This window comes from Geotrypetes seraphini, chromosome 7, assembly GCF_902459505.1.
Source record: "Geotrypetes seraphini chromosome 7, aGeoSer1.1, whole genome shotgun sequence".
In the NCBI taxonomy this organism is placed as follows: Eukaryota; Metazoa; Chordata; class Amphibia; order Gymnophiona; family Dermophiidae; genus Geotrypetes; species Geotrypetes seraphini.
Window position 1 is genome coordinate 173,828,441 of NC_047090.1, and position 15,179 is coordinate 173,843,619.

A 15,179-nucleotide genomic window follows, 5' to 3' on the forward strand; every position below is an offset into this window, starting at 1 on the left:
TAGCGTCCCACACCGCAGGTTATTGAGCAAAATGAGTTTTCTGGGATTAGGAGATACATTAACTGCATGGGTTAGGGATTGGCCTAGTGGCAGACTTCAGAGGGTGGTGGTAAATGTCACCCCCTCCGAAACGACTGAGGTGATCAGTGGTGTGCCGCAAGGCTCGGTCCTGGGCCCGATCCTATTCAACATCTTCGTAAGGGACTTGGCCAAGGGACTTTGAGGTAAAATTACGTTATTCGCCGATGATGCCAAACTATGCAATATAGTAGACAAGAGCACAACAGACAAAAGCACAGTGCCTAACAAAAGCTCAATGCCCGACAATATGACACATGACCTACTCCTACTGGAGCATTGGTCCAGGACATGGCAACTAAGTTTCAATACCAAAAAATGCAAGGTCCTGCACCTTGGCAGCAGAAACCTATGCAGGACTTACATCCTTAATGGTGAGGCCCTAGCAAGGACTGTAGCAGAACGTGACTTGGGGGTGATCATTAGTGAAGACATGAAGACGGCCAACCAAATGGAGAAAGCTTCATCCAAGGCTAGACAAATCATAGGTTGTATCCGAAGAAGTTTCATCAGCCGTAAGCCCGAGGTCATAATGCCGTTGTACAGATCCATGGCGAGACCCCATCTGGAATACTGTGTACAATTCTAGAGGCCACATTACCACAAAGATATGCTGAGAGTTGAGTCGGTTCAATGAATGGCCACTCGGATGGTCTCGGGTCTCAGGGATCTACCGTATGGATAAATTGCAGCTATACTCACTCGAGGAACGCAGAGAGAGGGGTGACATGATCGAGACGTTCAAATATGTCACAGGCCGTATCGAGGTGGAAGAAGATATCTTCTTTCTCAAAGGTCCCGCGGCAACGAGAGGGCATCCACTGAAACTCAGGGGTGGGAAATTTCATGGCGACACCAGAAAGTACTTCTTCACCAAAAGGGTGGTTGATGGCTGGAATAATCTTCCACTACAGGTAATTGGGGCCAGCAGTGTGCCAGACTTTAAGACAAAATGGGATTGGCACGTGGGTCTCTTCATAGAGGAAGGTAGGGGTGGGTCATTAGTGTGGGCAGACTGGATGGGCCGTGGCCCTTTTCTGCCATCAGTTTCTATGTTTCTAATCTTAACTGTTTAGGCTTAAACAAGTTTTTCTAGCTATATTAATCTGAGATTCAGATGACAATGAAGAATCTAAAACTATTCCCAGCACTCTGGTATTTTTCTCCATCCTTGAGAGCACCTTAGAGGCTGAGAAGATACATGTCATTGTACCTCTTACCTGCGATGGTTGTTCAGTGCTCATGCTGGTAGAGGGCCCATTACATGACTCCTTCTCTTTGTCTTTTGCCTGCTCTTGGGTTTCTTTTTCCTTGGGAATGATATCTGAGAGGGCTGCTGTATTCTCCTGTTTTAAACACTCATCTGTCACGTCAACCTTCACCTTCCCTCCATCCGTCTCAAGAGAAGTAACTCTGGTCACAGTGGGAACTAGGAGAGTCAGACATTCATTACGACTTCATTATTCACAGACTCAGCACTGATCCCCCCCTCTCCATCCCCCACCTTTCACACATAGAAGTGGCATTGTTCCCCTCCTCCCAAGCTTTTATGCACAAGGTCAGTGTCATTCTGGCCCTCCACCACCATAGCTATTGCATGCAGGCTCAATGCCACCCCCTCCCCCATAGCTTTCACATACAGTCAGTACTAGAGAATGACACAGGAACAAATTTTTCCCTGTCCCCACAGCGAGCTTTTTTTCCTGTTCCTGCCCCATTCTTGCAACACTTTAAAATCATAAATGTTCGAGGTTTGTGCGGTTAAGGCTGAGCTTACATGAATGAGGCAGGGACAGCGACAAAATTTGCGGAGATGGGATGGGGGAATTGAGCTCCTACGGGGACTGAGAAAAAATTTGTCATCCTGTCATTCATAGTCAGCACCACTTCCCATTTCTACAACCCTGCACCTATGGCTTCAGCCCTCAGCTCCCTAGTAACACCGCTGCTCCTTCTGCCTCACACATGCACTACAGTCAGGATTATTTTTCTAAAGTTAAACAGGCTTCCCGGAGTTTTAAGCAACTACTTTCTCCATATAACAGTTCTTCTGTCTGAAGGATCAATATTTATTTATTTATTTTTTAAAAAAAAATTATATTCCATTCTATCAATATTTCTAGGCGGATTTCAACAAACATACATAATTTATAAATAGACAAAAACATTAAAACAGCAATTACTTAATACATTTCCAAATCACTTAATAAAAATCTAGAAAATCAGTGATATACCTCCCTGAGCAAAAAACGTTTTCAACAAAATCTTGAAACAGTCAATATCGCTAAACCCTCACAGTTGCTCAGGTAATTGGTTCCATAACTGGTTCCATCCACATAGAATATAGATTTCCTATATTCCTTTTGGTGAATTTCATGAACAGATGGGATCACCAGTTTATGCAGGAGATCCTTATACTAGCACGTAGGATGGTTATAACTAGAAGCAGAGATTATTTAAAAAAACAAAAAAAACTGTTTGCCATACCTTAAAAGAAAAAGAGATTATGTACTTACCCTGGTAAGCTTTTTCTAGTAGAGAGGCGAGACATTCTAGATAGAGAATGACACGGTGGCAGTTACCCGTGGCTAGCCCTGGGTAACACGCCAAAACGGTAGGGGGGGAAGTGCTCACTGCGGGCACGGGGACAAGGCCATCCACCGCCCCATGGAGCAGTGAATGGCTTTGTCCCTGCAGTTAAGGAAGGGAAGGCACGCTGTCACCGATCGCACGCAGCCCCCCTCCCTCCCTAAGGCCAAATCTATCTCCCTCCCTCCCTCCTTCCTTCCCCCGTACCTTCGCAGTGCTAAAGACACCTCCTCTGGCATGCCTGGGGCGTTCCCTCTGCCATATCCTGACCCAATAGAAACAAGACATTGCGTTTGAGAAGGTGAGATGTTGCAACCGTGTCTTCAATGTTGCTGCTATTGGCCCAGACAAGTTTAAAGGAGGGGGGGAGGGAAGAAAGGGATGCCGAGGCGCTTTACTAAAGAAACTTACTGAAGCCAGCGAAGCCTGCCTGTAGTTGCGGGCAGAAGCTTCTCCTCTGATGCAACTTCCAGTTGCGTCAGAGAAGTTTCCGTCCACACACACGCAACTGCAGGCAGGCAGGCTTCACCGGCTTCAATAATTTTCTTTAGTAAAGCGCCATGAAGGTAAGGGGGAGGGAGGGAGATTCTCGGGCCGCTGAGGTGGTGAGAGGGAAGGGTGGATGCGACGGGGCGGTGAAGGGGACGGCAGGGACGGTGCATTGAAGGGGACTGTGGTCCGGGGACAGGGCAGGGACAGATTTTTCCCCATGTCATTCTCTAATTCTAGACATGTGGGTTGTGTCCCAATGGCTGCATGTCATCTGCAGAAGGAATCCACACCGATTTTTTTCTCTGTGCCTCTGTGGTACTTCACTGGGCTCCTTAGCTCCACCTACAGTTAATACCCAAGCACCAAGAGCCACCAAATAAACAGGAAGTAGAGACACCTATAGCAATCAAGCTCAGCAATTGTTCTGCTCAAGAAGGAACAGTAGAACATCAACTGCAAACAGACAACAAAGGAACTCAGAAACTACTCCCGCAGAAAAAAGTAACATATACAGTATTCTTCCCAGCCCCAAGGGCTGACAGGCATCCAAGAAACAACTTGGAGAAGCAGAAAGACTGAGACAATAGGCAGGTGCAGGAAGGACAGCTAATCCAGAATACTGCAGCCAAACTGATCTTCTCAAACCGCAAGTCTGACCATGCCTCCCCACTCCTTGCCAAACTTCATTGGCTCCCAATAATCTCCAGAATCCATTTCAAATGTTCCTGCCTGGCTTTCAAGATCATTCACGGAATCCTGCCTCCTCTTATCCCACTGTCTTTCAACTCCTCCAGTCCCGACTCCTCCAGAACTGCCCAAAGGCTTAAACTAGCCTTCCCCTCTCCACGCGGCATCCACTATTCAGGCAAACTGGGAAAATCCCTTCTCTTCAAAATCACAGGTCTTTGGAACGACCTCACCACCCCGCTGCGGAACCTGAGCTCCCTTCAGTTATTCCGCAAACTGAAAACCTGGCTTTTCAGCAAATTGTAGCTCTATCCTTCCCCCCTTTCTCTCCCCCCTTCTACACATAAGTTCATGTAATCCTTTTTCTTCTTCTCTACCCACTATTTTAAGTTCTTGTAAACCGTGTCGAGCTCAATTCTCATGGAGATGATGCGGTATATAAACTTAAGGTTTAGATTAGATTAGATTAGAATGTCTCACCTATCTACTGGAAGCTTACCAGGGTAAGTACATAATCTTTTTCCAGTGCAATAGGCGAGACATTCTAGACAGATGGGACAAAAACAGTTCCCAAAAAGCTAGGGAGGGCTTGATGCACTGGCCCTTAAGACCAAGGATCCAAACACAGAGTCCTGTCTCGCTGCCACATCCACTCCGTAAAACTTGTCAAACGTGTATAGAGAGGACCACGTTGCTGCCCTACAGATCTCCTCAGGAGATACAGCTCTAGCTTTGGTCCACAAAGAAGCCACACTCCTGGTAAAATGCACCTTGATGGAAATGGGAAACCATTTCCCAGAAAGAATAGAGGTGGACAAAATGGCCCTATGGATCCAAATGGAAATTGGGGCCTTGGAAGCATGAGAATCCAACTTAACAGAATGAGTCAGCACAAACTGATAGTCAGAGAGACAAAAGTTGTTAGTGACCTCCAGGTAGCGAAGAAGCACTCTATGCACATCAAGTTTCTTCAAAAAGGTGATCTTGTGTCCTGGAATCAGTAAGCTGAAAAACAGGCCAACGTACTTCCTGATTAATATGGAAAGTTGAAATCACCTTCAGCAGGAAGGAATCGTACATTGGGAACTCCCAGTCTCTGAGATGCAGAGGAATGGTTCCCTACAAGAAAGAGTCTGGAATTCCGAGACACGCTGCAGAGGTAAGGGCGACCAGAAACACAGTCTTCAGCGTCAAATCCAAGAGGGAAGCATCCTGAAGGGGCTCAAAGGGAGCCATGGTGACGCCAAGACAGCACCAGGTTGAGGTCTCAGAAGGGAACAGCGGCTTAACTGGTCTGATGCGAAGAGCCCCCTTCTGAATCTAGTGATATCAGGATGAGACACCAAAGAACTACGATCCCAGGCTCCAAAACAAGAAAGCCCAGCTACACAGACCTGAAGCAATGCTACAGCGAGGCCAAATTTAAAAACAAATTTTTTTGATTGAATCAGGTTGGGCAGACTAGATGGACCATTCGGGGCTTTATCCGCCGTCATCTATGTTACTATGTTTATCAAGACCAGCCTGAAAAAAGGCGAAAATCACCAAAATAGAAGCCAAAAAGGATCCACCTGGTCCTGTGTGAATCAATGTTGGAAAGATTTCCATGTCTCAGCGTAAGCAGAAACTGTAGATTTCCCAGTCTATAGAGGAGTGTGTCAATAACCACATCAGAATAGCCTTTGTGTTTTAAGGCTGCGCTCTCAAGAGCCATGCCCATAATATCAAAGCAACCTGGGTCCTCCATATAGACCGGACCCTGCGTAAGCAGGTCTGGATGGACGCTCAGCTGAAGGCTTGCAAAGATGCATCAGATCTGCGTACCACAGTCTGCAAGGCCAATCTGGAGCCTCCATAATGACTTGGCCCAGATGGACTGCGATCCACCGAATGACCCAGCTTATCATGGGCCAGGGAGGAAAAACATACAGGAGAAGCTCCTGATGCCACAGCTGCACTAGAGCGTCAAGACCTCACTTCCAGGCTCAGATTTTTGACTGAAGAAACAATCCACTTTCTTGTTCTTTGCTGTGGCCATGAGATCGAAGCAGGGCCGACCCCAGCTCCACATTATGGATCCAAAGTGTCTGTTGAGGTAATCTGTTTGAACATTGTCGACTCCCGCCACATACACTGCTGAGAGCGCCTGGAGGTGGCGTTCTGCCTACAGAAAAAGATGGTGGGCTTCCTGATCCAGAGGGGTGCTCTTGGTCTCTCCCTGGCAATTGACATAGGCTACTGCTGCGCAATGTTAGAGAAGACCCTGGCCGCTTGGCCCTTCAGTCTTCTGCAATCACATCAGAACCAGTTGAATGGCTCTCAGCTAGAGAATGACACGGGGACAAATTTATCTCTGTCCCTGCAAGAACTCAATTTCCTCATCCCGTCCCCGCGAGTTTCGTCACTATCCCTGTCCCATTCCTGTAAGCTCAGCCTTAACCGCACAAGCCTCGAACACTTATGATTTTAAAGTGTTTGAGGCTTGTGCAGATGAGGACGGAGCTTGCAGGAATTGGGCAGGGACAGGAAAAGAACTTGACGGGACAACGAGTTCCCGCGGGGACGTGGAAATTCTGTCCCCATGTAATTCTCTACTCTCAGTTCCAACCAGATGATTGACCATTTCCTCTGAGAGGGTGTCCAATGGGACAACAATTGCAGTGGGCTCCCCAGCCTCAAAGGCTGTCATCTGTCATCACCATGATCCAGAAGGCAATCCGCAACGGAACGCCCTTGCAGAGCGACTGTGGGAGAAGCCCCCAAGCCATACTGGCCCGAGCCTGCAGAGCCCAGCGAGAGAGGAAGGTATGGAGGAAAGGACGCATGTGCGCCCTTGCACAAGGAACCACATCCAACATGGCAGCCATGGACCCCAGGACTTGAAAATAGTCCCATGCCAAAGGAGCTGGCCATTCCAGAAGGGAAGAAATCTGGGCACACAGTTTGTCTGCATGCTTCAGAAAGATAGAGGTGGCCCGCAGTCATCTGGTGATATTCCAAATCACCAGATCCACCGTGTGTCAACCCTCAACCAATGAGGGAGTCCTGATCAGCCATCCATCCAAGTAAAAGGTATACTTGCAGACCCATTTTCCATAAGGAGCTGCCACAACCACTATTGCCTTGGTGAAGGTATGGGGAGCTGTTGCCAGCCCCAAGGCCCCCGAGAGCCGCATTCATGTGAAGATCCAGAATAAGCCTTCAATCTTCAGAACCTTACTGTGGCACTATAAAGTTTATAGATTATCTGCCTGAGCCTAAAAGTTTGGGCGGCACTAGCTCTATAGCTTGAATATCTAGCAAGCGTTGAATAGTGACAAACCTCGAGTGCCTTGACGGTTGACCTGCATCAGAGGCCAGGCAAAGTCCAGCTTGTAGCCTGTCCAAATAATGTCCAAGACCCACTGGTCAGATGAAATGCAAATCCAGGTGGGCAGAAACACTGAGAAGCTGTCCCCTATTTGTAGAGGGGCATCCCCTGGCCTAGCATCATTGCATCTTTTAGGCCGAGGGCACAAAATGGGAGGCAGAGGGCTGGGATCATCTGTAGCCAGCAAACCAGTGCAAATCTCTGCAATGTGGCACTTGCATATGGGCGGGATCGCTGGGAACCACAAAAATTAGAGTGACCAGAATCTCTAGATGTCCTGGATCTGCTATCAGGCAGTGTCTTAGGGCGACAGTCCACCAAAGATTATATGAGGTCATCTAGGCCCTTGCCCAACAATAACTGTCCCTTAAAGGGAAGTCTAGCCAAAGTAGGCTTGGAAGTGGAATCACCAGCCCATTGTCTGATCCAGAGCATCCTGCGGGCAGAAATGAAGTATGCTGACACTTTTGCCAAAGCCTGCAGGAGGTCATACAATGCGTCAGCAACAGAATCTGACCCAGCCGAAAGAAGTTGAGGAGGAGTATGCACAGCCTCACTCTCCAGCATGCGCAACTGAGAGAGACAGACACGTGTGACAAAGGACACCGCTAAAACAGCTTTTATGCCTAAAGCAGCTGCATCAAAGAGTCTCCTGAGGACCACATCCACACAGCATTCCTGCATATCTATAAGCATCACACCCCCTTTACCGAGTAGAGAGGTGCGCTTAGTCACTTGTGTAACCAAAGAATCCACCCTAGGCTGACCCAGAAACTGTTGGCACTCCTCTGTCATAAGATACAAACAAGACATGGCTCTTGCTATCATAAGAGCACCTTCCGGAGAGTCATAATGCTCATATCAGGGTGCCAGGGGAAGGTAGCAGCCTGCAAGTGCACACCACAAAGCCTGGAAGAAGAAGTGGATGGAGCCGGCTAAGTGACTAAATTCAACTCCTGCAAAGACTCCAAAATAAGATCTAGCAAAGAAGAACCATGGGATCATTCCTAGGTTCCAAAACCCCCGAGGGATTTGCAGATCCGCCACACAGTTTCTGGAAGTGCTGCACCTGTAAATAAGGATTCAGCTACGTGGTCATCAGCATAAGGATCTCCCAGATCAAGATCAGGCAAGCGCAAGAACAGATGAAGATGTGCCCATAAAAGCAACACCACTGAGACACGCATCGGAGATGGAGCGGGGCTACACAGGGGAAGAACATCAGCTTTGAAACTAATTCCACAAGCATTTCATAAATTCTGAGAAAGCCTCCAGCTCCAGGGGCGTAGAGTTACCCTTTGATGACTGAACTTTGCGTTTTTTACGCTGCAGAGGGTCCGCTGCCAGGTGTAAACTAGCAGCCATGTTAAGCCCGAAAAAACAGAAGGCTGCCCCACCAAACTAGCCAAGTGTTTTGTCACCTGCTTAATCATGGGAGAAGCTAAACTTGGCGCTGTCGCCTCTCCCAGCTGCGTCACGTAGCATGTGGCACAAGGATACTCTGGAGACGTTAAATTTGTGCAACCCTGGCAAGAATTCACAACAGGAGAACCCAAGGACTCCATCCCAACAAATTTTGAGGCAAAAACTGCAGTTCTGGAGAAGCAGAGAGCTTTAGAAAAAAAGAACGCTAAAAATCCAAGTTGGCCACTGCTAAGAAATTTGTGCCAAAATCACAATAATATTCACATTAAACAAAGTGCAAAAACGACGATTTTAGAATTCTGGGGGAGGGTGGAACACAGGGGGACATTTAAAACCTCCCGTGATTTACTCACAGGCTGTGACAGCCTTTACTCACTGTGCCCTGTGCTGAGAATGTGCTGCAGCTTGCTTCAGCTCTCTTAACAGAAGCTGGAATCAGAGAATCACTGCACCATGCTGGAAAAGCCTCTTCGATGCTGCCAGTGAAACCCTATATGCCCGACTGCACCTCCACCCCTGCGGACCGAAGGACATCCTCAGGGACACCCTACGACACACCGCTGAGTCTCCTATGGGTGCGCAACAGCCTCAGCTCGAACCTTTGTTCGGCAGGAGAAAGCTAGGGACGGCCCCGAGCTCTAGTGAAGTAAATGCAGGTTGGCTAACAGTTACCACCAGGGATTGGCCTGTCAGCTGCAGACCGAAGTCTGTAGGTTCCCAATGCAGGCACAGCTGAATAATCACTCCGAGCACACCCCACCTCCCCACAAAAAAAGGGATGAAAAAACACTAAATAAAATAATAAAATGGAGAGCAGAACATACACACGCCTGCTGGCACATGTACAGAAGGGAAAAACCGTAGGTGAAGCACAACAGGCACAAAGAAAAAAATCCAGAGTGAATTCCTTCTGCAGATGTCATACAGTCATGGGGGACACAACACACCTATCTAGAATGTCTCACCTAGTGCACTGAAAAATGTATTTTTTTTCTAGTCACAGAAGAAACACATGCAGAAATTTTTGCCTATGCAATTAATAAGTCACTGGAAAATCCAGTGTACATAAGGGAAGCTTTTGCAGCATTCAAAATCAATGGTAAAAAAGAGCAGATACCAAGAACAGTTCTGCACTGTGTTCTTACCTGCTAACTGTTCAGCATATGCCCAGAGAAAGGGGCAACGTCTCACACATGCCTGACACACCATTTCCTGAAAGTCCATGCTCTCAGGGGGAACTGCACCAAGGTGCTGAGAACAGAGAGAAAATGCACAGTGTGGATTCAGCATCTTCTCGGAAGCATGGCTATTTTTCTATTGCCCTTTAAAAAATTCACCCTATTTTCAGACATATGGTAAAAGACAAACCAGATACCCATTCATCCCCAAGAATAGAAAAATACGCACACATTCTCTGGTACCTTGTAGCCAGCCATACCATACATGCTTTATATGAATCATACAAAGTCAAGACACTAACGATGTAAAGACATATGCAAGTCTAAAGCCCAGAAAAGAATGGTTCAAAAGAAGGAGATGGGGAGCGTCTCCTCCTGTTGGGCACAGTACATCCAGGTGTTGGGCGGGGGGGGGGGGGGGGGGGAGAAGAGAGAAAGATGGAAACAGGGCAACTGCCCTGGGTCCATCTGCAAGCCTATTCAAAACTGAAGGAAGCCCAGCCTGCTGGTGCATTTTTTTGTGCCCCTCCCCCTCCTGGGCCCATGTCAAACAGTAGCAACATTCTATGCTACCAATCCAGGGCAAGCAGTAGCTTCCCCCATGTCTTTCTCAATAACTATGGACTTTTCCTCCAGGAACTTGTACAAACCTTTCTTAAAACCAGTGTTCTAAAAACACTTTAGAACTGCTACTTTAAGATACCTTTCAGGCCCATAATGCGCACACAAACTCTAGCCCAATGATCTTCACCAGGGCCAAAGAGTTCAAATTTTCAGGATATTCCAATGAATATGCGTAAGAGATCTGTATTCAAATGAAGTAGCAATGCATGTAACTCTTAAGTGTTGATTAAAATACCCTGAAAACCTGAGCTGTTGATGGCCTTCAAGTGCTCCAGCCTATGTCTGACAGGACCCAATCATCAGCGTGCTCCTTACCCTTCCATGGAACCAGTCTTCACACACCACACATTGAATCATCTCATCAGGCGTCTGCAAGACACGAGAGATTAATATTAATAGCAATCTACTCTGCACAGAACACAAGACCGTAAAGCACAGTTACTTACCGTAACAGGTGTTATCCAGGGACAGCAGGCAGATATTCTCCACATGTGGGTGACGTCATCTATGGAGCCCCGATCACTCTTGCAAGAAAATTTGCTTGAAGATCTTCAAGCTTGTGAGAGTACCGCGCATGCGCGGGTGCCTTTCTGCTTGAGCTAGGGGGCACGTCTCCTCCTCGTGGCCTCAGTTCAGATAGCTAGCAAAGAAGCCAACCAGGGGAGGTGGGTGGATTGTGAGAATATCTGCCTGCTGTCCCTGGATACCACCTGTTACAGTAAGTAACTGTGCTTTATCCCAGGACAAGTAGGAAGCATATTCTCCACATGTGGGTGACCTCCAAGCTAACCAAAAAGGGAGGAGGGAAAGTTGGCAAGTTAGGAGAACAAATTACGCAACACGGACTGGCCAAACTGGTCGTCTCGCCTGGAGAAAGTATCCAGACAGTAGTGCGAGGTAAAGGTATGAACCAAGGACCATGTGGCAGCCTTGCAGATCTCCTCAATAGGCGTGGACCTGAGGAAAGCAAGACACCACCATCGCTCTGACTTTATGCCCCGTGACCTGACCCTATAGCAGGAGACCAGCCTGAGCATAGCAGAAAGAAATACAAGCAACCAACCAGTTGGACAAGGTGCGCTTGGATACGGGACGCTCCAACCAATTCGGATCGAAAGATATGAAAATTTGAGGAGCAGTTCGATGAGTCTGAGTGCGTTGCAGATAAAAAGCCAATGCCCTCTTACAGTCAAAAGTGTGAAGAGCCGCCTCTCCAGGATGAGAATGGGGCTTAGGAAAAAACACAGGAAGAACAATGGATTGGTTGAGATGAAAATCCGAAAACACCTTAGGCAAGAACTTAGGATGGGTGCGGAGAACCACCTTATCATGATGAAAGACGATGAAAGGCGGATCCGCAACCAAAGCTCACTGACCCTGTGGGCAGACTTGAGCGCAATAAGAAAGACCTTCCAAGAGATACTTCAGATGAGCCCAATCGATAGGTTCAAAAGGAGGCTTCATCAACTGAGCAAGGACAACATTGAGATTAGAGAATGACACGGTGGTTGTTACCCGCAGCTAGCCACGAGTAGGGGAAGAAAAAATAGTGGTCTCTGCGAGGATGGGGACAAGGCCATTCACCGCCTCTTGGAGTGGTGAATGGTCTTGTCTCCGTAGTGAGGCAATCACGGATCATGCAGTCCATCAGCCCCACCCACACAATCGTAGCGTTCCGCCATTTCCCTCCCTCCACCTCACCTTATAAGCAGAGTTTTCCAGTTTTCTTTTTCGCCCAGCCGCACACTTTCAAAAAGCCACGCATGCGCGGCTGCTGGACTTGATCAATCTTCTCCTTTCCTGCAACTTCCTGTTTCCGGTTGCATCAGAGGAGAAGATTGAACAACAGAGCAGCCGCGCGTGTGCGGCTCTTTGAAAGCATGCGGCTGGGTGAAAAAGAAAACAGGCAAACTCGGCATCTAAGGTGAGGTGGAGGGAGATGATGGAACGCTGCATTCGGACGGGAGAGGGCTGCTGGACCGCATGATCGCACGTGTTCCCGGCTCACATTAGGAAGGAGGGAGTAAAAGGGAAAAAGATTCTGGGCCAAGGGGATGAAGAGGGAGAGAAAGAAACCCACAGCAGGAAAGAAAGGGGAGGACAGGCAGGTGAACTAGATGCTGGAAGCAGGAGAGGGGGGGAAGTAAGAGGGAAAAATGCTAGATGGGATTGAAGAGAAGAGACACATTAGTGTGGAAGAGGAAGAGAGGGGAAATCTGGACACAGGAAGATAACTGAAACAGGGGAAATTATGTGCATGGGGGCATAGGGACAGAGACATAAAGGGGACATATATGCCATGGGGATGGTATATGGACATGGGGGGGGGCAATGCCAGATACATAGGGGAGATATTAGAAATGGGGAAAATAGGAACACAGAAGCGAGATTGTTTGGGGACCGAGCTCACAGGCTCCAGCAATTTGCACAAATTACATTGTAACGTGCCATGAAAGTAAGAGGGAGGGGGTAGACAGATAGATAGGCCGCGCGCGAGGAGCTGAAGGGTGGTAGAAAGGAACAGATGATGAAGAAGGGAGGGAAGTATGGTGGTAGAAAGAAATAGAACAGACATTGAAGGACGGTGGAGAGATACAGCCCCTGAAGGTAATTGTGGAAGACACAGTGGGGAGAAGACGCTGGAAGGGAAGAAGACAGATGCCAGACTATAGGGGAGCGGAGGGAAGAAGATGGGTACCAGACCAATTGGGGGGGGTGAAGGGAGAGGCACAGTAACCGAGTAAATGGAAGACGCAGAAAGAAGACACACAGTGGATGGAAAGAATTGAATGAGAAGATGAGGATTTAGTTGTGTTGATAAAAATTTATAAACAAAGCCCTGCCAGCTGAACATCTCTTTCTCTAGTTCAGCAGCCAGAACTTTGATTTATAAGGAAGGCATAAGCTAAATATTGCAGTACTGAGGCTTATATGGATTCTGCGGGGACGATGACGGGGCAGTGAATGAGATGGTAGTGACGGTGACGGGGCGGTGAAGGGGATGGCGGTGACGGTAACAGGGCAGTGAAGGGAATGGCGGTGACGGGGCGGTGAAGGTGACGGTGGGACGGGGACGGGGCAGTGACGTGGACAGATGTTTTCCCCATGTCATTCTCTAATTGAGGAGGTTTGAGGGGAGGATGAACGTTGAAAAGGCCCTTCATAAACCGGGAAACCACCGGATGAACCTAAAGCGTTTTCCCCTCAAGCGGCCGATGAAAAGCCGCATGGCACTCAGGTGGACTCAAATAGAAGTTTTTTGAGACCAGACCGGGACAAGTGCAACAGATAATCTAGCACAGAAGGCAAGGAGGCAGACCGTGGCTCCAGGCTCAGCGATGAACACCAAGAGGAAAACCTGGTCCACTTCTGAGAATAACACTGTCGAGTGGACCGCTTCCTAGACGCCTCGAGAACATCCTGAACAGATTAAGAGAACTGGACAGAGGCAGTCAGGTGCTGAGAAACCAAGCCGTCAAATGCAGGGACTGCAGGTTGGGATGCAGAAGAGAACCCTGACTCTGAGAAAGCAGAGACGGAAAAACCGGAAGAAGGAGAGGCTCCCTGGCACTGAGTTGAAGAAGCAGGGAGAACCAGGGCTGCCTGGGCCACAGAGGAGCTATGAGAATCATGGTGGCGTGCACATACTTGAGCGTGACTAGTCTTCAGAATCAGAGGAAAGGGCGGGAACGCATAGAGAAACAGGCCCGCCCAGTCCAGGAGGAACGCATCTGCCTCGAGGCGGTGTGGGGAATAGATTCTGGAGCAGTATCGAGGCAGCTTGTGTTTTAGGGGGGGAAGCAAATAGATCTACCTGTGGGGTCCCCCACCGATCGAACACCTGACACAGAATCCGTGAACTGAGAGACCATTCATGAGGTTGCAGCAGGCGACTGAGCCCGTCGGCCAGGCAGTTCTGCTCACCCTGAATGTAGACTGCTCTGAGAAAGATTTTGTGGCGGATCGCCCATTCCCAAATCTTGAGAGCTTCCTGGCAAAGAGACAGGGACCCTGTACCCCCCTGTTTGCTGACATAATACATGGTCACCTGATTGTCTGTCCGGACGTCGATCACGTGGCCGCGAAGCTGATGAAGATAGGCTTTGAGAGCGTTGAAAATGGCTCGAAGCTCAATAGGTTGATGTGACAGCGCCACTCCCCACTGGACCAAGGCCCCTGCGTCCAGAGGCCGAAGTGAGCTTCCCACACGTAGGTGGACGAGTCAGTCGTCAAGACCTTCTGCGCCGGAGGAGCATGAAACAGAAAACCTCTGGAAAGATTGGAACAGCGCATCCACCAGCAGAGAGATCGCTTCAAGGAAGGAGTCACTGCGATCCTGGCGGAGACTGGATCGCGATCCTGACGCCACTGTGAGGCCAGGGTCCACTGCGGAACGCTAAGTCTAGCAAAAGGCGTCACATGCACGGTGGAGGCCATGTGCCCCAGCAGTATCATCATGCCTTTGGCCGAGATGGTCGAAAGGAGGGAGACCTGTCGACAAAGGCGGATGATGGAATCCTGATGAGGACAAGGCAGAAACTAACGTAAACGCAGCGTATCCAACACAGCTCCGATGAACTGGAGAGATTAGGACGGACACAACTTCGGAAAGTTTATCTCGAAGCCCAGACTTTGCAGAAATAGAATAGTCTTGTCGGGTCGCTAAGATAACTTCCGAACAAGACGACACCTTGATCAGCCAGTCGTTCAGGTATGGGAAAACCTGGAGCCCCTGC

General features: G+C 48.6%; 1 protein-coding gene across 1 annotated transcript in view; it reads right to left on the reverse strand.

Moving 5' to 3' along the window:
- UBR7 (ubiquitin protein ligase E3 component n-recognin 7) overlaps positions 1-15,179 on the reverse strand; it is a 62,512-nt gene that overhangs the window by 29,925 nt on the left and 17,408 nt on the right. Inside the window, exons 5-7 of the mRNA XM_033951814.1 lie at positions 10,759-10,812; positions 9,787-9,892; positions 1,299-1,507 (exon numbers count right to left, since the gene is read on the reverse strand). Of these exons, the coding sequence (XP_033807705.1) occupies positions 1,299-1,507; positions 9,787-9,892; positions 10,759-10,812 (369 nt within the window). The remainder of the gene's footprint in view (positions 1-1,298; positions 1,508-9,786; positions 9,893-10,758; positions 10,813-15,179) is intronic.